This window comes from Sorex fumeus, unplaced genomic scaffold, assembly GCF_029834395.1.
Source record: "Sorex fumeus unplaced genomic scaffold, SorFum_2.1 ptg000007l, whole genome shotgun sequence".
Classification (NCBI taxonomy): Eukaryota; Metazoa; Chordata; class Mammalia; order Eulipotyphla; family Soricidae; genus Sorex; species Sorex fumeus.
Genome location: NW_026606064.1, coordinates 54406079 through 54430697, shown reverse-complemented (window position 1 = coordinate 54430697; position 24619 = coordinate 54406079). Strand labels below are relative to the sequence as shown.

At 40.7% G+C, this 24619-nt stretch overlaps 1 protein-coding gene across 18 annotated transcripts in view; it reads right to left on the bottom strand.

Annotated features, from left to right (window-relative positions):
* Nucleotides 1-24619, bottom strand: part of PARD3 (par-3 family cell polarity regulator) — a 668633-nt gene that overhangs the window by 546603 nt on the left and 97411 nt on the right. For all 18 annotated transcript variants that reach the window (XM_056131187.1, XM_056131203.1, XM_056131194.1 and 15 more), the window contains exon 2: nucleotides 5935-6036. Coding sequence is in view for 17 of the 18 variants with exons in the window: in XM_056131203.1 (XP_055987178.1) it covers nucleotides 5935-6036 (102 nt within the window). In the remaining variant the exon portion in view is untranslated. The remainder of the gene's footprint in view (nucleotides 1-5934; nucleotides 6037-24619) is intronic.

The following is a 24619-nucleotide window of genomic DNA, read 5'->3' as shown; positions in this document are numbered from 1 at the left end:
GTGTGTGTGTGTGTGTGTGTGTGTGTGTGTGTGTGTGTGTGTGCAGTTAGTGGGGGAGTATGGCCGGACAATAGGTTTTTCCAAGCAGTGCCAAGGGTGCCCAGGACCCAATCAGCAATTCTCAACCAACTGTGCTGGCAGTTCAAGGCCAAGGCTTCAAGCAAGTGGTGCTGCTCAGAGCAGTGCCAAGAATTAATTGCAAGTGGTACTGGGCTCCTCCAGTGCTATACCCAACAACAAGGTCCGGAGGACTGCTTGATTATAGGGGTCAAACCAGGGTCGGCTGCATGCAAGACACGTACTTTAACTCCTGTAATATCTCTACAACCACCCTACCACCACCACCACCACCACACACACACACACACACACACACACACACACACACACAGAGTCATCTTCTTTATATGGAGCATGTCTTTAAGAAGAAATTAGCTAAAATAAATGATGTGAAAGAAAACCTAGAATCTCCTTGCCCACTTCCTTTCACATATTTTCTAAAACTGATCCATGCTGCAACTAAATGTATTAGTCTTAACAAGGCAGGCACTTAAATCTTAAATATTCTATCACACATAAGCCTTCCTGCATAAAATAAGAGCCTTTGAAGCAATTAAAATTAGGTCTGTGTCGATTATAAACTGTCAATTATAACTTAACAAAGTGTAACTTAAACAGAGCAGGATTTATTAATACTGTAAGAACTCCTTACAATATCACCAAATAAATTTATTTCAACAACCCTATTCTACACATAAACTATGTTTTGCATTCTCATCTACAAATACTACAGACTGGGATTGTCTCCAGCTAGAAATAGGAGACAATTTCCACATTATCAATAGTGATACACAAAACTTACCATACTCATCTGAGAGTATATTTTTTTCACAAATATGTCATATACCATTATATATTACTTTCTTAGACACTAATTTCTTTATGATTTGATAAAAAATATATTTCCACAACTGTAGAAAAATAACATCTGAAAAATAGAAAATCATAAAATTTTCAAATTAGAAATTGTTCCTTGCAACAAAGTTTTTACATGTGTGAATCAAATGCAAGATGTACTACAACACATTTCAAAAATACTATAACAAAGACCCTAATAGAGCAGTAATATTATTTTTCAAAAGAGGCGTAAGGTGGATCTATGTATGTTAGATGGTATCATTTAGTTTGTGAAAGATGAACCTGTGATAAACTCTTCTATGCTATTTTTCATTCCACATATAGAAACTGTTGCCTGTTGCGATTCCAATAAAAAAATTTAAGTACCCTTTTCTTAATATAATTCTAAAATACTGATCAGACTCTTCCTGAAGAACTCAAAACCCTAAATTCTTTCTTACAAGAATCAGCATACTGTCTCCACAGCAACCCTATGTCTTCCTGTATCCCATCTAACAGGACAAATTTTTCAGAGTTTAAATTGTGGTTCAAAAAAACTCATCCTCCATAAAGGACATGAGCAAATAGTAAAAGATACTTTTCTAAGTTCTTCACCAAAAAAAAAAAGAATGCACAAGACATTACTCTTGCTCATAATAAAATTACATCCAATTATGACAAAGGAAATGCTTGATATCAGATCTCAAACCACCTGCAGCAACCAAAGGATACTTTAAAAACAAGTGCCAGAGTAGGAAAAAGCCTTTCTTCTCCCTGAGTTCTAGTCAATTAGGCCTGAAATCTTTGGCCTTGCCCTTACAATCAATCTCATGTGACTGGCATGCACAGAGGGAAGTGAACGCCAAATATTTTATTCTGTGTAACTGGAAAATGTCTAACCTTGAATGAGAAGACCCAAATCTACTAAGCAGCATGACATACATAGTAAATAATAAAGATCAAAACAGAATGAAATTCAAACCAAAAAAATGCTTAGCACTTATAAAAGTTCACAGAGTTGATCCATTACAGTGTTTCTAAGTAATGCTAGACATAACATGAAAGCTTTCATTTGAAGAGTAAATAGCATGAGAACACATGCACTCAAACTTCACTCTCCTTTACAAAAAAGCAGCAGTATGGGGAAGGGACCAAAAACATGGCTACATTTTAATGTCCAGAGAAGATCTCACAGTAGACAATAACTACTCTAAGAACCCAAGCAACTCATGCTCATACCATCTAGGACAAATTTGGCTAACTCCTGATCAGTGGAACTGTACAAAGAAAATTCTATTAGTGCTTACATGAAGTTCTGATAGTACAGCAATTGGGCACTTCAATTTTCTTTTGCTATCATTTCAATTACTGCCTCTTAATTCTAATTTCCCTATATAAAAATGTTTTTGTGATTTTAAATACTCAGAATGACCAGGATAAAATTTACACCTTGGAGAGGATTTTCCACATGTCCCAAACCATTATCAGGCACATTAAAAGGGTTTCATGAACCTAAAAACTACCTGGATGGTATGCTGAAAGGCATATGGATGCCAGGCCTTGTCCGGGATGCACTGGAACAAGCTCACTCTTGCCCAGGTCAAACCTGCACTGCCAGCACATGTGCCGGGGACTTTATAGAACAGAGCTTTTTCCACCCCCTTTCTTTTTTGTTTTAAAGAGGGATTTTATGGTTTAGAAGAACGTAATGATTTTTTTGTTAACATAAAAGCAAAACAGGTGTCAAAATCCTTACTCAAAGCAGTTGCCAAAAAATAGTTGAAAACAATCCAGGATGATTAAGTTAGAATAAAATTTCACACCAATGGAAATTAGCCACACGAGTGACTATATGCAAGTCTTCAATTTAAACAATGTATCAAACTATACCTGTGCAATTTTATGTTGAGATTACAGATTACTAATTACAATTTTCACAGATACAGCTTTAAAACTATTTATAGAGATAGCTAAAAACTAAATAAAATTGAAAATAATTACTTTATTCATACTTAAGCTTTTCTAAAAAATAAAATAATCTAAACTCTAAGTAGATTAAATGATTTAAAATATCTGAAAAACTGAAGTTAGAGCTATACATATATACTCTAATATTTAATGATAAGTCAATGGTACATATATACTCTAACATTTAAATAATTTAAAATAAAACTGAATCTAATTTTAATTTAGAGGTAAAATTTACTGTGATCATTTTCATCTAACATATTAAGTAAAACTAATTTATTTTTAAGCATTTCTCAAAAAATAATTTATAATCATTTTGAAACCTTAAAATGCAAACAGATTAAATCTGTCTTAATATATAGTAACTCTGAATAATTTAAAAACTGATTTTACAGTTATTTCAGTATAGAGGACATTTACACTCCAGCATTTTCTAAGTTTAATTTAATCTGAATTTAAATATAAAATCATTTAAAAAGTTACTTCACCTGTGAAAAACCTACATAGCTTTCCTTTATTCTTTATTTTGTGTATGATCTAACAGAAAATTAAATAGTGTTGAAGGAAGAGTATTTATGTTCAGATGCTAAAAAACAATTACAACAAAAATAAAAATATAAACATGAGGGGCCAGAGCAATGGTACAGCCAGTAGGGCTTGAATGCGGTCCATCTGGGTTCAATCCCCAGCAACACGCTTGGTTCCCCAGACCTACCAGGAGTGATTTCTAAGCAGCTTAGAAACCTTAGCCTGGATTCGATCAAAACACATACAATCACCTTTGCTCTCTTGACAATAATCTCAGCACCAAAATAAATACAATCACTGTCCATCAGTTCATCGAAAGGACTATTAGAGGGCCATGGCACTTAGTAAGTCCCATATTCTGGCTGCTGTGAACAGTGCTGCAACAGATGGCTTTTCTGCGTTGTGTTTTTGTGCCACTATGGTGTATTCCCAGGAGAGGTATTGCTGGATCATAGGGAAGCTCAATTTCTAGTTGTTTAGGGAATGTCCATACTGCTTTCCAGAAAGATTGGACCAATTGGCATTCCCACCAGTGAATGAGCATTTCTTTCTCTCCACATCCACGCCAGCACTGGTTGCTCTTTGTGATGTGTGCCAGTCTCTTTGGCGTGAGAAGCAATCTCATTGTTGTTTTGATTTGCATCACCCTGATAATTAGTGATGTAGAGCACTTTTTTTAATATTCCTTTTGGCCATCTTTAAGGAAGAAATGGTATTATTTTTATATAAGAAAAAACAACAAAAGAGGAAAGATGATAAAAAGAAAATTTTTAAAAAAACACAAAAAAGGGAAGAAAAACATTGAAAAATCAATTTATTAGTTTATTGATGTCTAGCATTATGCCTGGGAAAGGGTACCTGTGTAAATCCTTCATAAATCTCTGCAATCACTTCAAGCTTTTGAAGCTGAACTACACAATAAACTGTCTGTAATTTAAGTCTCTAGATGGTGCTTTTCATGTGGATTGCAGGAAGTACATTTGAAAGCCACCCGTATTTCTGGCTCGGTGAAAAGCACATGAAGGGGAAATGGCACCGAGAGAAATAAGATCCAATCACGCATGGGCAGAAATGGTCTGCACTTCTGACACCACACATTTCTGACTCACAGTAGCGACCCAAGGGATAAACTGCAAGGCAGGTGCTAGTGAACCAATTATCTCTGAATTTACACAACATTTGGTGCTTCAAAATTTCATTTCCCTTAAGATTTTGAGAAAACATACAAGAGATCAGCCTTCAGAGCCAGGCACGATACTAATTGGCTGGAACACAGACCTGACGAGAGGTAACAGCTGTGCTCACCCACCCCACCGCTCTGCCCAGGGGAGAAGGCACAGGGCCAGCCATCAGAGGATCAAGCATCTGGATGTTGCCACCTCCCAAGCCTAGTATGGAACTGTCCTGACAGCGAGGCCGCGCTATTACAGGGCTATGATGATATCATTGTGCATGCAGGAGCCCTACTGCAGTCTCCTTACAAGTCCAGTCGAAAGGAGGGTGTGGCCACAGCTTACTCAAGCCCCATCACCTCATTACAACAAAGAATTTGCTGACCTCTGTATGCAGCAGCAGCTTGCCACTAATTCTTACAACCTGGAAAGAACACGGTCCTCCTGCCTTCAAAGAGTCATATGGGTGGCCATGGTCACTCTGTCATACTCACAGACTATACTGAAGGTGGTGTTACAGTGTGAGAGTAAAGAGGAGGAAAGGACAGCAGTCCTTCTGGCCAAGAACCTGCCAGGGAGGATGCCAGGAGGAGCTCAGGCTTGCAGTCAGGCGAGGCATCACCCAGGTAATGTGGAGGTCAGAACTCAGAGACTTTTGCAGTTCACACTGAAGCCCAGCGCGCTAAAGGTGGGCCGAGGATCTGAAGGTCTCTGACTAGAAAACCAGGCAGAGAGCCCAGTGGTCTAAGCAAACCCACAGCCTGGGCTTGATGCCCAGCACAGGAGAAAAATGTCGTTGTTTTTAAAAAGAGGGTAAAATAAGGTGGGAAATGATTTTTAAAATTGATAACAATATTTCCATTTTAAAAGCTATAATAATGGTGGAGTTATAATGGTGGTGGGATTGGTGTTTTTAAAAATGCAAGAAAAAAGAAAATAAAGAAAAATTTAAGGAAAAGCTGCAAAACATTGAAACTTGTTGAGTGTAATAAGTTTTACTGAATGAAATTTACTTTGACCAACATGAGAAGAGAGAAAAAGAATATGGTGCAAGAAAGAACACGGACTTCTCCAGGGTGGTAAAAGCAGAGAGAAAGAGACCAGTGTTCACAGAAGAACATGGGCTTGAAGCACAAGTCAAAACCTCTAAAATTAGTGTGAAGTCCCAGGTACTAAGTAAATCATACTAACCAGAAGTTCAAAGCAATGAAAATTCACATCAATTATCATAAAAACAAAACATGCCAGAGCAGCCCAAATGCTCTGCAAAAGCAAGTACGTCTGAAACAGAAGATCTCCTCCCTACTCCCCCTCCCTGTCCGGCCACACTGCACATATTCACAGCAGCTTCCCCAGGACTTAGACTCACTCTGTCTTTATCATCTGCCACATCACACAGGATGTCATCAAGGTCCAGGATTCCCCCATCGCCGTGTTCCAGCCGGTGCACCTGTATCCAATAGTTTGGATCCTATATTAAAGACAAAAAAGACAAAAAAGTTAGCACCACTGAGAGAACAATTTAAATGAGATAATAATCAGTCTATAAGAGGAACTGTCTGAAAATTCAGGTAGCTCTAGTTTTGCACAAGTCAATTTCCCTTTTCTTTTTGATGGAGTCACTCATGTGCATGCATTTCTTTGGTTCAGATACTGATGATACACTGTTCTAAGAAGAACTGCAAAAAAAAAAAAAAAGGAAAACCGGTCGCATAAGAAATACTGGTTTCAGGGCTGGAGCTATAGCACAGGGGGTAGGGCATTTGCCTTGCACGCGGCTGACCCAGGTTCGATACCCAGCATCTCATATGGTCACCCAAGTACTGCAAGGAGTAAGTAATTCCTGAATGCAGAGCCAGGAGTAACCCCTGGGCACTGCCAGGTGTGACCCAAAAAGCAAAAAAACAAAAAGAAAGAAAAGAAAAGAAATACTGGTTTCTTTAAAGTATGCTGAATTTCCTTCTGTCCTATCAAAAAATACACATAAGTCATCTCAATTCAACCAACCCACAGAGATATTCTAATAAACAAAAAACATAGGTCATGTCACAGACATGCCACAGATCATGAAAGCAGTTTAAATGCCTCACTCTGGTGGTTAAAGTAGTGCTTGCAAACAAATCTGAATATACAAACACAGAAGAATGGTGACAAAGACCATAAGAGAACAAAAGCCAGTTTAGGACATCATGTGTGGTTTGAGTTTAATTTTGTGAAGAAGAAATCGTGTATATGCTTGCGTATGTGTGTATTAAAATGTCTCACCAAAATGTACAGCAAAATGTATGCAGTGTTGGGGCTAGAGGGATAGCACAGCGGGTAGGGCGTTTGCCTTGCACATGGCCAACCCGGGTTTGATCCCCAGCATCCCATATGGTCCCCTGAGCACTGCCAGGAGTAATTCCTGAGTGCAAAGCAAGGAGTAACCCCTGAGCATTGCTGGGTATGACCCAAAAAGGGGGAAAAAAATGTATGCAGTGTTATTTTTCAAGGGAGTAGAATTTGGGAGAAAAGAACACCAAGAACTTTATTTTCAATTTTATACATTTCTGTACTGTTGGGTTTTTCTGTATACATAAACAAACATTTGTAGGGACATATACAGATACACAGTAAAATAAAACAATGTCATTAAATTATTTGAAGGGAGAATACAGTTGCTTTTAAAATTTCATTTGAAATTTTCACAATCATTCTAACTTGTATATTCAAACAAAAACCTGAAACTCAAAAATATGTTCGGCCAATAAACTAATTTATCCACAACATTCCATTTTTCCCATATGAAGTGTTATCTGGCACAGATTTTTTTTTCCCTCCGGGAGGAAGAGAAGATTAATGATAAAACTACAGATTCCTGGACCCTACCCCAGATCCACTCAGAACTTTCAGGGCAGAGTTAAGAAATCCACACTCCTAAGAAGCCCTCTTTAAGCTGACTCTAACAACGTCAGTGAAAAGCACTGCAGACTGCTAAAATAAAACAAGTGTGAAATGCAGGATACCCAATCCTTCTCACTTTTTAACCAGCATAGAAAGTAGCATGCTAATGCTCGTAGTTAATAAACATTAACGTAAAAATTGCTACGCTCATAACTTATAGTTGCCCTGCACCCTTATCCATCTACACCTCTTTAAAACAAGTTCAGAGGTCCAGAGAAAGAGTGCTCAGTGGGCTGGGGCACATGCTTTGCAAGTATAAGTCTGTGCTCAACACCCTACACCACATGGTCCCTCAAGCACCACTTGGAGAATCAAGCCAGGCGCAGCCACTGAGCACATCTGGGTGTGGCCCAAAAAACAAAAATCAGTCCTCAGATCAATGTTCACTCAAAGCATTGAGACTGTTGTGCTTTGGATTGGAACACATTCCACACTCCACAAACACATACACATACCCTTTTCCTCCTCTTCCCTAACTGACTATGTGATTCCCAGATTTCAGTGCCATTCCGGGACTTGTAAGAAAATCTAATGCTGGAATCCAACAGGGTTCCAGAATTTTCCTTTCTACATTGGTTGTGTGGTCAAAGAACAAGGCCCCCATACCAACCATACTCCCAGTCTTCACAGACTAAATGGAATTTTCTCTCCAAGGGAAGTTGGGAGTAACTAATATCCAGGATCATAATTTAAAATGGATGGTTCCCACTCATCATTCCTTTACCTTGTCTTCCTGTCCTTCCCTTGTCCCCAGCAAGCTGTGCAGAGACCTACTCAACTTAAATATCAAATTTCATTTCTAAAACTTTCTATATATAGCCGATGGCCTCTATAATGTATCTCATTTTTTTTAAAAAAAATATCATTTATGTACTCATCAGGGATGTGGTTCAAGTGGAAAAGCAGAGGCTTCACAAGAGTTCAGTCCTTGGTACCAGATGCCCCAGCCCAACCCCGCATGACCAGGTGTGGCCCATTAAGTAAAATGTTCTTTAAGCTTCCTAATCCCCTTCACTTTCTCCTTCAGATCATAATCTACAAACTTCACTTAACATTTGGATCTGCTCTTTTGAAATAAACTCCCACCTGAGATTTTTTTTTCAGCCCCTAACTAGATATTTCAGAACCTGCTGTGTCCCAGGCTTCTTCTACCATCTCCCCTTCCACAGCAGTAAGAGCTTTGCCCCCTTCACTGCATCATCCCTTCTGACGCATGGAGTCCGTCCTTATCCTCCAGGCTAATTCTTTCCATCCATCAAGACTTCTAGGTCAACCTATTATCCAACACCTGTTTCTGATCAGAACTAACTGCAGGAAAAGTTAAGGTCTATCTGCAGTCTGTTACTGTTCCCTATAACCATCTTAGCGTGTAAGTACAGAGGTGTTAGTTTACAGTCTTTAAAAGTGTTCTCAAAAATCTCTTTCAAAGACTACCAACAGATTCCACACTGCTTAATCCAATGGGCTGTTGTCAAGACTTATCTCTCTGTTCTACCAATAGAATCCCAGTGATTCTCCTTGAAACACTTGGTAAAAATAGCTGAAAACCTTGAACTATTTGATCAAGGCTTGACAAAGAGATTTATTCGACTGACTGGTGTGTGTGTGTGTGTGTGTGTGTGTGTGTCTGTGTGTCTGCCTGGGTGTGTGACCATCACCCCTGATTTAGCAATCACCTGCACCATCATCATGCCAAAACATACACCAGATTGTCACTCATTAAGTGCTACTCCATAAATATGTGCTGAATGGAAATGACTACTTGCACAAAAGAACCAAGAGGGAAATCATCAGTAATCCCAAAGGACTATACTGCAGTGAAAATAAAAATCTGAGCAGGGCACACTAAAATGACCTCCCACAAAAGCAGAAAGCTTAGGAAGGATATTTTTGCCACTGAGAAATATAACTCCTTGGAGCAAAAGTCTCTTGGGAGATTTTACTGGCAGATTTCATCAACACAATTCCCTTCCAATAAACAGCAAACTTACTGTATTTTCAAGGGAATCATCAAGTACCCATGAGGGAAAACTTTTTTCCAAAAAAGTTGGAACATACTTGCTGGATTCACTTTGTGGCCATTTGCATTTAAAAGATTGAAATAATAATTTTTGCTGTCCTGGCTATGCAAAGTTAGAAGCGGAAATGAACCAAAAAAGCCATAATAAGCCACTTTAAAAAAATGTCAACAAACATGCTGGAGAGATGGGTCAAAGGGCTGAGCCCATGCTTTGCACACTAGAGGCCCAAGTTCAGTCATTGATATTGCATGGTCCCCCAAGCACTGCCAAGCCCTGAGCTGGACATGACTCCAAAACCAAATAATACATGACATAAGATATGTACATAAACACTTATCAACTAACACTAATTCTACTTGTGTCTCTATCATTAGATTAAAAGAACAAGCATGATATAACACTTTTTTTTTCATTGTTCCTCAGGATAAGGGAGACACCTCAAAGGGTAAGAGCACAATCTCAGAAGGCCCTGAGTTTTCTTCCCAGCACATATGGCTCCCTGGGCACCCCTGGGCGCAAGCAGCAGCTTATGGCAAGGATGGAGCATGGATCATCAGGACATTACAACCAGGTCAAGTATCATGGGGATGGCCGCCCGGTCCCCTGAAAACTACTGCAGATACCACACACATACTCACGTACACACACATGCGCAGTGTTTTTCATTTAGGACATATACTTGTACAATAAGCAAAGAGATAGCAACCACCAAATATCCATCAGATCTGAGCAGTAAAGTCCAGCCACAGTAAAAGGGAAGAGTGCTGCTGGGAGACCATGTAAGAGGGTTGGAGAAGGCTCCTCGAGTGAGGGTGGGTCCAGATCCAAGACCTGCCTGCTGCTGATAAAAGGGGGTGGAGAAATATTGATCAAGCTAGCTGATTTAGTCGGTTGCAGAAAGGGTGATGCCTTCTGATTGCTGCATACAGAAAATAAAAGCAGTACACAAAAAAAGTTCAAATGAGCAGGTTAGAGGTAGGACTCCTGCCTTGCACACGGCTCGCACAGGCTCTGTTTCAGCATCCCACCGCAAGGAGTGATCCCTAAGTGCAGAGCCAGGAGTAAGCCCCAGGCACTGCCATGTATATCCCCAAAACAAATAAAAATTTCTAATGAGAGACTGACTTCCAGCCCACCTTCAGGAAATCTCTGGTGCCTATAAGAGCATCATCATGGGATGCAAAAAAAAGATACTTGTGACCTACGTATTTGTTCACTACTCAGCCTTGGCTATTTCACACCCATACTAACTTCAAGAACAGTATCTGTAACTAGAAACTGTCCTGCTCAAGTCAACCATGCAAACAGCATGTAAACAATCTGTAGCCTGTTAAATTTTCAAGTGAGAGTACACATATAAAAATGTAAGACTAGAAACAAGATAACTGGAGCCCCTGTGAATCAAAATAATTGGCTACTTACTACATGCAAATCACTGACTGGGGAAACAACAAGGAAAAATTAATCAGTTAAAAAGCTGAGCTCACAGTTAAAAGGAGGTAGACCATCATGAGGAAAATAATGAAAGTGAGCCAGAGTGATGGTATTGCATGTAAGGCGCTTATTTAGCACTGGACAGAACTGGGTTCAATCCCGGGCATCCTATATTAGTCCTCTTAGGTACCAGCAGAAGCAATTCCCGAGCGCAGAACCAGGAATAAGCCCTGAGCACTGCTAGGTGTGGCCGAAAAACAAACAAAGAAAAAAATAAAAAAAAGAAATGTAAAAATACTTGGAGTTCAGAGGAGGCTAGCTGACTTGGAGACATTCGGGAAAGGTACATGCTGAGAACGTTGCCTGGCAGGAGGAAGGAAGAAGATGGAGAGGGTGCTGAGCAGAGGGAGGGGGCAAACAGACACAAAAAAGAGTGGCAGAGTTTATTCTGAAAACACCAAATTTCTAGTATGAAAGGGTAACAATATATCAGACACATTCTATTTTGCCTTTTTACTGAAACGATACTAAATGCCCTCCCCCACCTCCTATGAAATGGGACAAAGAGGGCAGAGAGAAAGGGCATGGAAGCAGAAGCACCATGGGAACACAGTCGGCAGAACCGAGGACTTGAACCCCATTCTGACAGTGGGAAAAACCGAACAAAAGACTCCATCTGCGGAGACCCACACACTAGTGGACCCTCCCTCACAGGTACCCCCCAAGCTATTTCCACTTGTTCCAGAGCAGAGGTTCCCAAACTTATTTGGCCCACTGTCTCCTCTGCGAAGGGAGGGATGGGAGGGGGGAACTAGAGCCAAAGAGATAGCACGGGAGTTGAAGCACATGCCTTGTGCAGCCAACCCCAATTCAATCCCTGGGACCACACGGTTCCCTGAGCATTGCTAGTGCAGCCCTGTACCCAGAGCATCAGTCGGGTGCCCAGGTAATCCCCAAAGGATCCAAAGGGTCCAAGCACCACTGCATCCTTGTACCTTCACACTGAACCAGGGTCAAGCTGACCAAGTATTCCTAGGAGGGGGTCTGGGGGCCTCCTGAGTACCAGTAGTGAGACTTACACAAAAAACTCATCACTCAGCACCCTTCTGGAAATCTACCCTCTTTCAGTTTCACTGTAGTGATATTGTCAAACATGAAACATTCTCAATAAATGCAGAAAACAGAGGCAGTCGGACAGAGCTCCTGCTCAACTATAATGAGCTGTGTCACCAGAAGGTTGGCTAACATTTAATATTAAGTGCACTTCTCTGCCCCGAGTTTCCCACCCCAAACTCCATCAACACTAATGCCACCACAGCACAAAGCAAATCAGAAATTTGCTGCCCCCCGTGAGAGGTGATTGGCTTCATTTAATACATCAAAATGGAAAAAAAAGCAACATGAAAGCAAAGTTGAAATCCACTCACCAGAGCAATTCTAGCATTTTTTTCTTAATAGATTTAGCACAGTTATCTCTCATAGGCCTAATTAGCCCCTAATGTGGAACAATCAGCCAGCATTGACCTTGACCACTAACTCTGATACCTCTTCCAAAAGAAGACAGAAATTATCCTTTAGAATTTCTCCACCACTCCATATAAAAAGAGGAAATAGCCCCAGATACCACAGCTGACCTGGGACAGATTCCAGTCAACTGTACTGACCATCACTAACATCTGCACAGTTGTACACCTTTTTTTTAATGCATTTATTAATCAATTCTCCAATGTTGTGGGGAAAGTTATTTTTAGATAAGAAGACTGAAACTCAGAGAACCTAAGTTGCTGAAAAGAGGGCATACTTAGCAAATACTGTCCCCCAATATTGTAAGCCACATCTGCTCTGCTTGTTTGTCTTGTGGTCCTTTTCTGTACCCACACAGATGTTCTGTTTAGTTTTGGCAGTCCTGGGGGTGGGGGGTGGGGGTGCATGAGGTGGAGGCTGCAGTTGTTTTTTGAGCCACATCCAGCGGTACTCAGAGCTTATTCCCAACTCAGTGCTCAGGGGAGCATTTAATTGCCAGAGGCTGGACCTGCACCTCCTGAAAAGCATTAACTCCAGCCTACTGAGCTCTCTCTGACCCCACATAGAGATGGTTTTTAACCAAATACATCTAAGATCCTAGTTTTCTTCTATAGTTCCTTCTCCCCATGTCTTTCCAACAATTCACTTTTTAATATAATGGAGAGTCAACAAACACACATTTTTTAATGAAAGTATTTTGGTTCTTAAAAACAAAAAAATCAAGTTTGAGAAATGGTCACCTAAAAATTAACAGTGTATGTTCAAGCCTAACCCGTAATTCAGAAGCAATGGATGCTTCTTAAAGAGTGATTACATTCCAGCTTCCACACCAGCTAACAGCTCTGCTTAGCTCCAGCCTGGCCTTCCAAACCATGCTTCCCCAGGGGAAGCCAGCCCAGCAATCTGGGCTTCAACAACTTCTACAAGTGATCCTGTTTCACTTCAAAGTTCAAAACTTCCAAGTTGGCACTGTAGAATGGAGGAAGGTTTGAAATGCTGTTTCCTCTATGTATTTCAAATGTAGGCTTATAATTCATGGGTTTAATTATTCAAGGTACACTCTTTAATTCAAACAGAAGTTAATCAATACATCTTTGAATTGTTACTAGGGACAGAGACATAGGTTGTGCTATTGTCTCCTTTAATAACCATTGTGTGTGTGTGTGTGTATATATATATATATATATACACAAAAACACATATATGCAGTGTCTACCATTCATTATAGTCCCCTTTCTCAAGTTGTTTCAAATCTAAAGTCTGTGCAGAGAGGATTGCAAAACCACATTCTAGAAGAATTCCCAACCCTCCCATCTCAAACATCCACCTCCCTACATGTTGCCTGAGAGATGCTGAATCCCCAAGAGAACTTGTTTGAAAACAGCTTGCCAGGAAATGTTAATGTAGTGAGTAAATGCATGTTCACTTGGGAATAAATGATAGCTGGACCAGGTTTTTATCAAGTGTATTTTGATACAAATTCACCAAGCTTGCAAAACCAACTTCCTGTCTTCCATGCAACAAAAAACTATATCCTACTGACTCAACTTACTCAAACCAAAAAAATAATTTCTTATTTATAGAAAACTCAGAGCATATACAACTAGGTTAAAGGACACAAAAGGGAATTATCAAGCAACTTCAGAATGGAGACTTTTAACCACACAATTGCACTAATCTCTTCTAAATGTCCATACCACATCACACCTACACATTAAGCCTGAAACTACAGTATATCCCACATTGGGGTGGGAAAGTTGAGAAAGAAGACAGTACTGTGACAATTAAAATCCATCCATTATAGTGTGAAAGAATTCTATAATTAGAAAATCTCCCGCATATGATGATTAAACAGTGGTTAAAAAAGACTATTCTTATACTTTATGGGATGCATGCTTAAGCATTTAGGGATGAGAATAGCTATATCTGCAGAAGTCTCAAATTCTTTAGCACAAAAAAAAATAGTAGTGCTAATGTATTCACATTTTGAATGTGCATATAAACAAACTGAAAGCAAATATATACTAAAAGTTAATAATTCAAAGTAAAAAGATTCCATTCTGTAGTTTAAAATTTTTTCGAAAGTGTATGTTAAAAATGAGTAGGATTTAAAAAATAACTCGGGAAAGGAGAGGCAGTACAGGAGATAAGGTACTTGCCTGGCAGGAGGCCACCACAGTGGACCCTGATTCAGTCCTAAGTAATGCATATGGTCTCCTGAACATGGCCAGGGGTCACACCTGTGCACAGGACTAGCCTCTGATATGCCCCTTACATACTAATTGTCCAGGGACTGTTCTCGATCAAATCAACTAAGTAACTACAACCAAACCTTGACTGAATGGGAGGAAGAAAGGTACAAAATTATCAAAAAATAGCTTGGAGACAGGAGACGGAGAAATTTTCACATAGACTTGATGTTAAATGAGACCTGGAGAATATTTCTAATTTTTCTAAGTGATCATATTTTTGTAGGAAAATATCCATCTTGTGATATGTTGGAGTATTAAAGAGTCCTAATGACTGCTACCCACATATTTATATGCATACATGTGAATTAATGACTGTCATTAGAGACTAATTAGAAAAACACCATTCACTCCAATTACTTTAAATAAATGGAAATAAATATAGAGAAGTGGCTACAAGAATAAGTTGAGGCTCCACACCAAGCTGGGGCCAGGATCCATGTTGTACCAGTAGCAGATGCTCTACTCACTCCTAGGCTAAAGAGGGTGGCTCCAGAGCCCCTAGTTGAGGTTCCAGAGCAGAAGCTGCACCCATAGATGCCAGGGTCAGGAGCAGCACTTCATGAGATTCTGAGCCCCACAGAAACAAAGTCCAGGGCAGAAAGGAAGCAGAGCTTTCCAGATCTCTCCCATCATGGGAAACCCACCTCCCATGCTGCACCCTGTACAATGCTCTTAGCTACACTTTGAGCTTTGGGTAACAAATTTTAAGCAAGCTTAGTGACCCAGTGTTTTTGGGAGTACAGGAAACTGGCCACAGACATTCCAATGGGCAACTGTGGGGCGGGAGGACACAGAGATGTAGAATTTGGTGGCATTCATGCAAAAGTTTAAGATCAAACATACCCACTGAACTCGGAGTTAAATTCGGTCATTTTTATGATTCAGGTGTACACGTTAAAGAAGATGTTCTAATATACAATAATGCAGACTAGATGGACCCAAAAGATAGTACAGGAATTATGGCACTGATTTGTATGTGGCCAACCCTGGTTCAAGTCTTGCCACCACATAAAGTTCCTCAAGCACTGCCAGGAGTAGCCTCTGCACATCAACCAATATGCTCCACCTCCCCCCCAAAAAATCGTACAACTGAAAACCAACTATACATACAGCAACAGAAAATCGATTAAGTATGTCTACAACACACAATAAAAATACTTATAATACTATAGAAAGTGTCAGCTCATCTTTACTTTCAACAACATGCTACCAATATGCAAAGACAGAGGCAAGAACTGATCGATGTGATTGGTAGTACTGGTCTCTATCATCTGACTATCCAAAATACATATACATATAACTTTAGAATTTTTCCATTTTTAAATAACTAGAGAGCATACATCTTCCATTCCCTTTCCTTCGCCTCTTCCCAGCAATGTAATTGCCTCCAGACTCATTCTCTACATCAAGACTATCTTTTCAATTCAGTTTTTCATCCTTTTCAATAAATCAACCTTCACAGAATACCCATTTCACCATGTGACCAGCCTGTGACATGAGTCATTTTCAGTGACTCACTAAATTCTAAAGGTCAAAATTCAATATCCTTGGCCAGGCACCCAACAAACTTCCCAAGCCTGCTTTTCCTGGCTTTCCAACCCTCCCACCACCAAGCCTTCACCCTCCCAGACAAGCATCCACATTGCCTTTCTTTATCTGGGCCTTCAACTATTCTGCTAAACCCCACGTTCCCAGACCCAGGCACCTGGGTGCTCATCAGTACCAGCTTCATGGGTGAATTAATCCTCATGTTTTGGCTCATTCTTTTCCTCACATCTGGAATACTACCATCCCCATTGTTCTAAAAACCCAAACTGCATATAACTTTCTAGTCTATCTTCAAAGCTAACTCCCAATTAAGATTTACTCCAAACCCAAATATTGATCTAAACTATATCTTTCACTTATGGATTATCTCCTTGTACACATATCATGTTTTATAAGTTCTTCAAAGGCAGGGGCTTTTGTTTGCATTTTAATTAGCATGAAATAAAAAAAGCACCCTATATGTCAAAAGCTAGTTACAAATAAGGCAAAAGGTAAAGGCCCTCCCGTTGATCGTCGATTTGCTCGAGCAGGCCCAGTAACGTCTCCATTGGAGACTTTGTTGTTACTGTGTCTGGCATATCGAATACTCTCGGTAGCTTGCTGGGCTCTCCGAGAGGGATGGAGGAATCGAACTCGGGTCGGCCATGTTGGCCGCTTGTAAGGCGAACGCCCTACCCGCTGTGCTATCGCTCCAGCCCACTTAGTTACAAATAAAAGCAACTTATTGGAAAAAGGAAAAACATTAAAGAAATTTTTCAAACAAAATAATCTCCAGTCATGCTGTTCTAACTACCCCAAGAAAGGTCATGGAAACATGGTGTACCATGTCAGGCTCCATGCCCACCAATTCTTCCCCAACTCCCAGATATTTCAAACCATACCTCAGATGTGAATAAAGGAGACATCCATATAATCTTTCCTTGCAAAACAAAAATACCCAGGGTCAGAGGAATAATGCAGGGATAAGGCACTTGCATTGCACATGGCCAACCCCGCACCATAGATGGTCACCCATGCACCACCAGATCCCTAAGCACAGAGCAAGAGGCAAGCCCTGAGCACTGCTGAGTGTGGGCCAAGCCCCTCCACACAAAAGTATCACATTTTAGTATGAGTACCCTCCTTCTTACAGTGATGTTTTCAGCACCTACCTAGACTACCAGGCCAATGTGAATTTAAACGTAGATAAACTTAAACCCCCAGGAAAAGGAGGGCAAGATGAAAGCTCACATGTATGCAACCAAGTGTCCCCACTCTTGTCTTGGTGAACGTTCCTGCTCCCCGGGGAGCAGGAAGAGATAGCAGACAGGAAGGGAAAGCTGTGGTTGCATAAGCAGTCTCTCAAAGCCTAATCCCTAAAAACAACAGCAACCGGGAGGATATAGTGTTCTATATTCAAAATTAGTGTTCTATATTCAAAATTTCTCTCTGCAAGCTTTGTAACAACTCTTCCACTATGAAAGTGGACATCATACCATGCCCCTAAACTACCCCATTCCTTCACCCTGATTCGACAAAGTTCGGGGTGATGGGTTACTGTCCTGAGAACTTGTGTGTGCCATTCCTAGATACACCTGTTCTCAGGACACCCTTGCAAGCTGTGTGCCAGTTCCATCCGCAGATTAGAGGGTATGGCACAGGAAACTTATCTGAGATGATCCCACATGATTCTGCCTTGTGGAAGAGAAAGGGAGTTTACATCCCCATACCTGCTAATCCTACTTCTAAATAATGCTGTGCCCTTTTGGAGACAATGCACGAGGATCCAACAGGTTTGCCAGGAAGACAAATATCACCAGTTAATATAGGTCACGAACTCAAATATAAGAAATACTTTATACCATGTTGCCTATATCAAAGAGATAAGGTAAAAGGCCCTCCCGTTGTTCGTCGATTTGCTCGAGCGGGCCCAGTAACGTCTCCATTGGAGACTTTGTTGTTACTGTGTATATCAAAGAGAAAGATTTTTAAAACAATTAACCTGTCAATACCAGGTAGAACTAGATTCAAAGCTATAGGGAAAAATACATAAATGTTAAATTAAGGTTACAGGTGAAAACAGGACACCAATGGGGCCAAGGAGGGAGTTCAATGGCAGAGCACTCGCCTTGCATGTGTAGGGCCCTGGGCCAGACCCTTGGCACCCCTACCTCACCATCTCAGGGACCTACAGGTCCCCTCAGTGACCAAGTGCCACAAGGAATCACTATGATAGAGATCTTTTAATGAAGCAAAAGTTGAGTTAAAATTAAAATGTTGTATTTCTCTAACACTTACAAAAGAAATTGACCACACTAAGAGATCCTGAAGGTTTTTCCTTCAGCCTAACAAAAGAAAGATTTACTCTCATGTACTACTCTCCAAGTGGCAAACAGGAGAGGCTGACTCAAACCCAAAGGAATTTCTCTAACCTGGAAAGAAAACCTTCCTGACACATAATATATCCTAAATACCCCTGAATTCTACCACGAATCAAAAAAACTTGATCCTAGAGCAGCACTCCATTCCCCCTCATAATACCTAATCCAAAGCCACCTCCCAATTTTTCTTAAATACCTCAAATTACTTTTTTAAAAATGCACTTAATTCCGTCCACCTGGCAATAATAAACATGACTAATCAGCAGAAATACTCTCCAAACTAGTGAAGAGACATGGATCAAAGGAATCTGTACCTACCTCCGAGCTCCTCTTTGGAAACCTGGGGAAACAGTTTTCCAGATGAATTTTGTGGCCCCTATACTCAAATTCAGCACATCCCATACCACAGGAGGGCCGGGGGAGCGCTCCACAGCACCACAACATCACAGCACAGGCCAAGGCACAGCACACCAAACGGCTGTGCTGAGAACGTGGCTCAAACCGCAGCCAGCTGGGAGCCCCTTACTAACTGGCCTCAGGTGTGCTGATGCCACAGGTGGAGCTCTCTCCCCTCCCAGGATCCTCCTACAGTGCATCAGGGAGGGATCTGTGATGGTATCTTCAAAGGGTTTGCAAAGAGCAAAGTATCCCCAAGAAACACGTGTCCACTTTCAGGAAAGCTTTTCAGCAAGGAGGGAAGTGGCAGAGGACATACAGGGGCACCCCTCCATATCTTTGAGGGATACTTCCCAAGACTCCCAGGAGATGCCTGTAACCATGGATTATAACAAACCCTAGATATATTTTTCCTATACATATAAACCTATGATAAAGTTTAATTTGTATATTAGACACAGGAAGCAATTAGTACTAACAAAAATAAAACAGAACAATGTAAACAATATACTGTGATGAAAGTTACATGACTGTCATCAATTTCCTCGTTCCCCAAAAAACAATCCTACTGTGCTCAATATTCTTGGATTAGAGTTAACTAAGAAAGTTAAGTGTGGATCAAGAAGAATACTGTGTGTGTGTGTGTGTGTGTGTGTGTGTGTGTGTGTACACACACACATATATATTCGCATGTACCAAAATAGGACCAAGTCAATCCACAGGATCTCCTTATTCTTCAAACTCATTGCTGTACCTGTATGTTAAGCCATCCCCATCTCTGCAACAGTGGAAACCTAACCCAAATGTATAGACTTTAAAAGAATTTATTTTAGGCACCATATTTTATAAAACTGTTACTGATAAGTTTTCACAGATAAAATATGTCAACACCACACCCTTCACCAGAAAAATTCACTTCCCTCCACCACTGTCCCAGAGTCCCTGACACCCCCTCCCTCATAAGCTTCTACCTCCACTTTATAGCCTCAGTTTTCAGTCCCACTTTATCCTTTGCCTCTTGCTACACAACATCTGTAGTAATGTCTTGAAGGTGTGAACGTTTCATTGTTTCCTCATAAGTCTGAGGACATGGTTTACTTGGGGAGCATACTCTATGGCAGGCAGGCACTGAATGGGACACCAGCAGGGAATGGCCACTTCCCTTGCAGAATCTCTTGACTAGTGAATGAAACAGAGTCCTTGGAATTTTTTTGTGGGGGAGGAGTTTGGGGACACACCCAACGGTACTCAGGAGTGGCTCCTGGCTCTGTGCTCTTTTAAATGCAGGTCGACAGCTGGCATTTATTGTTATATGTATATATATAACTGGTTCTCTCAAGCGAATGATCAATTTGCATTCTTTTACTAACCTATTTATTTCTAATCTGGTGGTACTTAGATTGTTTACCCTGTAAGTCTTGACTCAAACCTTCTCTGGGACCTATCTGGCTAATTGAAATTTGCAATGGGGGAATTGTTTAATATCACTCCAAGATACCTCTACAATATATGTAAGGAGGGAGCAGAGAGTAAAGGAGGGAAAAGGAAGACACTGGTGGTGGGAAATGTACACTGGTGAAGGGATGGGTGTTGGAACATTATATGACTGAAACCAAATTATGAACAACTTTGTAACTGTGTATCTCACTGTGATTTAATTTTTTAAAATCAAGAATAAATAAAATAATGAAGTAAAATATGTGTAAAGGATAATCCCCTGAGCCTGCCACAGTTATTCCTGGGTGTAGTGCCAGGAGTGATCCAAGGAAAGGAAAGGAAAGGAAAGGAAAGGAAGGAAGGAAGGAAGGAAGGAAGGAAGGAAGGAAGGAAGGAAGGAAGGAAGGAAGGAGAAAGAGAGAGGGAGGGAAAGCCCTGACCCAAGAACCATAAATAAATTTCAAAAATAAATTATATGTAAACGATATTATAGACATGTTTGTGCATGTCAATGTGAATTTATGGGTAATTCTGTCCTTAAATTTTTTTTTCTCCATGCCCTGCCACAGAGGCAGGGTGGGATGGGGGGGATGGGGGGGTGGGAGGGATACTGGGATCCGTGGTGGTGGGAAATGGGCTCTGGTGGAGGGATGGGTATTTGATCATTGTATAATTGAGACCCAAGCACAAAATTTGTAAGTCTACAACTGTACCTCATGGTGTCTCACTAATAAAAATTTAAAAAAGAAATTTTTTTCTTCTAAGGTAGCTCAAATTTAGGTATTTCTGCCTTCAACTTATTCCTTCTAAGAAATTACAATACAAATAAATGAGCTCTACAATCGAAGCAGGAAACAGAACATCGAGCAAACACAAGCAGGTTGCCCTGTTGTTCTCATAAAGTTTCTGATAAAAATCCTGCACGGAAGCAAAGAAACAAATCAGGCCTACATAATTACACAACTAGTAATTAAGGTGTGAAACTAACTACCTCAAATGACAATAAACCTTTTAAAACTTATCATGGGAGTAAGTGGAGGAGAGAGGACGAACAACAACCAGATTAGCTGGTGAAGCTTTAGAGACAAAAGAGTGAAGACCCCCACCATGCTGGACCGGCAAAAACTTCTCATGGCACGTCTCCTATTCTCAGTGGCCAATAGAGGGGCGATGACATGAGTGGCAAGGGCTGACTGGTCATTCCTGCTGTGGACACTAGAAGCTTAGGGTGGCGAGAAGGAAGGGGTGGATTATCTGAGGGGCAAGCACTGTTCAACCCATCTCTCATGCTAGGTCCCGAAAATTTAAGTACTTTTAGCAGTTTTCCTTCACTAAGAGGAAATAACAACATTCCTACAACGACTATAATTTGATCTTGAGAATGGCTCATAATATGAAACTGAAACCACCTAACCTTCCCAACAACAGTCTCTATTTAGTATATTCTTACAAAAAGCTTTCCTTGGTGCATCCCAGTTCTGAGCCCTGCAAACACCATCTACCCAGAATAGTTCTCCCAGCCAGAGGTGGCATTGTGAGAACTACACACTTCCCACCCAAAACTAGAAAGAAAGACACACTGCAGAAGGCAAAGGCCCACTGCTGCTTTGATAGCTGGGAAGACCAGTGCCAGCAGGAATAGCAGGTCTAAGGAAGAGCACCCTCATAGAGGCTCCTCGTGGCGGGGAATACTGGATGCTCATCATCACCCACTTTAACAACTCCAGACAACTGAGTGTCTTTTGCCTTCTGGTGGCCAATGCAAGACCGCACGCTCAGCTCAGTGTGAAGTGACTGTGTTCTGGAATGAGAGCAAGTTAGAGCCAAGTGGGGAGAACTGGCCCTGTTCTCCAAGACTTTGAAGTCCATTTTGGGAGGAAGGCCATAAATATGTGGGAAGTTCACCGACAATACCAGATTATCATAATTAAATGCCAACCAAGTGGAGCAAGAATTACAAAAATTCGAAAAACACCAAAGACAAAGAATGCTTCACTTTATTTCCATTAGGGGAAATCTTAGGACAAAGGTGAGGAGGCCAAAACACACATGGCATGTTTGAACAGGGGTAATAAATACCAAACACAACACACCGTGGCACTTGTAATTTCACTAGATTCCATCTCCAGGCCCTGGGATGCCCACATGCAGAGCTGTGCTGGCCTCAGCCTGGCCTCTGCAAACTTTGCAGACCTCTGTGGAAATCGCCGGTGCTCAAGCCCTAATCTAAATAACATCATGTCAAGTGTCAAGTTTGTTCTAAACAACCATCACAGCAAGGTAATGTGTCATCAACAGAAACTGCAAGGGAAACCCACTACTTGATATCTGAAGAGAAATAAGAGCACTCCAAAAGATGCCCAAGTCAAAACTTTTTTTACAAAAAATTCTAAGAGTTTAAGGTTTATATTGGGACTGCATTCTCCCCCACCCCTCTATTTTATTTCTTTAAAGTTAAATCCTTTCAAGGCCAGGAAAATAATAGTACACAAAGTAGGGCGCTTGCATAAAGTGGATGATCTGGGTTCGATCCCCGACATCCCTCATGGTCCCCTGAGCCCTGCCAGAAGTGATCCCTGAGCACAGGGCCTGGAGTTAGCCCTGATCGCCACCAAGTATGGCCTCCAAACCTAAGAAAATAAAGTTAACTCCTTTCTAGATAAAACTCTCATTCCTCATATTTAACATTCCTTCAGATATTCCCTTGGAGATTATAACAGCTCTCTTCCTGTTTCTCAATGACAAAAATAAACGGCAGGTCAACAAGACTAGACAAGGGAAAACATAAAACTCGCTTGACAGCCGAGGCTACAGAGGTGTTCATGTGAGCACCAGAGAAACCAGCACCCCTTTCGGTTTGGCCAGTTCAAACACCACACAGCTACCAGGTGTTTTCAGTAGGACCCTTTTACGCTCTCCTCACCAGCAAGACATTACGAGCCAAAGTGAGATTCGGGAAAGGAATTTAACTTCAAGATTTCCAATGTTTGCATCAGAGCCAAGTCATAGGTATTACAAACTGGAGTGTTAATTAGCATAAAACGAGCACATGCATATATGTGAACTATAATACCAGGGCCACAGTCACCAAAAATCTGAGGCCACATTTGTTTGGGTGCAAAGCCTTTTTAGTTTGCTTTCCATGCCAGCCCATTACACACTCATCTGACAAGCTTGTCAAAGCCTGTCTCTATTTTGGACACACAATAGAAGAGGACTGGCACCAAAAGTTCAGTTCATATGTTAGAAAACTAATGCTCCCTCAAGTAAGTAAATAAGAGGAGGATTACTGATACTCACTTTTTCTTACTCAATAAGTCTTGGGAAATAGTGCTATTTTGTACCGTATAAAGAATTTCAACTCACCTAAGATAAAACATGAAGCATATATACCACTATAATCACATATAAAAAGTACTGAATTATTTACTAAGGTGAAATCCTTTATAATTTAAAGTTGTGTGCCTTCAAGAACTACTACCCACATTTAACTACATATAAGAAAATAACACACTTTGGGAGCTAATTAGTGGGTATTTGGTGAACATTTGTTCATCCCACTATGTCCCACCAGAAAAAGTACAAGAATGTTGAGATCATGCTTCCTTTATTCTGGATTGGCACCAACTGTTCAAAGTACCCTGAAAAATTTTTCCCAAAGGTATATGGTAGCGGCACAAACTTGACTAGGTATATATAAATTATAAGTAATGCCACATTCTTTAAAAAGACCAATAGCAACCAAAAGATCCCAGACTCAAGATTGCATTCCAAAAAAGAACAGAATTCTAATCTTCAAATGATTTCTTTCCCCTAATTCTATGCCATCTTTGAAAAGCACCAAACAATTGTGGAAAGAATAACGTGTAAAGTAAACCATGTGAAAGGAAGAAAAACAAGAAAGGCTAATGCCACAGGAATGTTACGTGCATTCTGATCTGCTGGGTCAGGTAGAGAGCACACCAGATCTGCTCCAATCCCTTGGGAAGCAGATGGGCACCAGGGAAGAATCTGGGCTCAACTGAAAGGGAAATACTGGGTGAGGGAGTGAGAGCTCATCCAGGGAGTGTTCAAAACCCAGGAAGGACATGCCAAATGACCAGAGACCACCTCCGAAATGCACATGCTCCACATCTCAA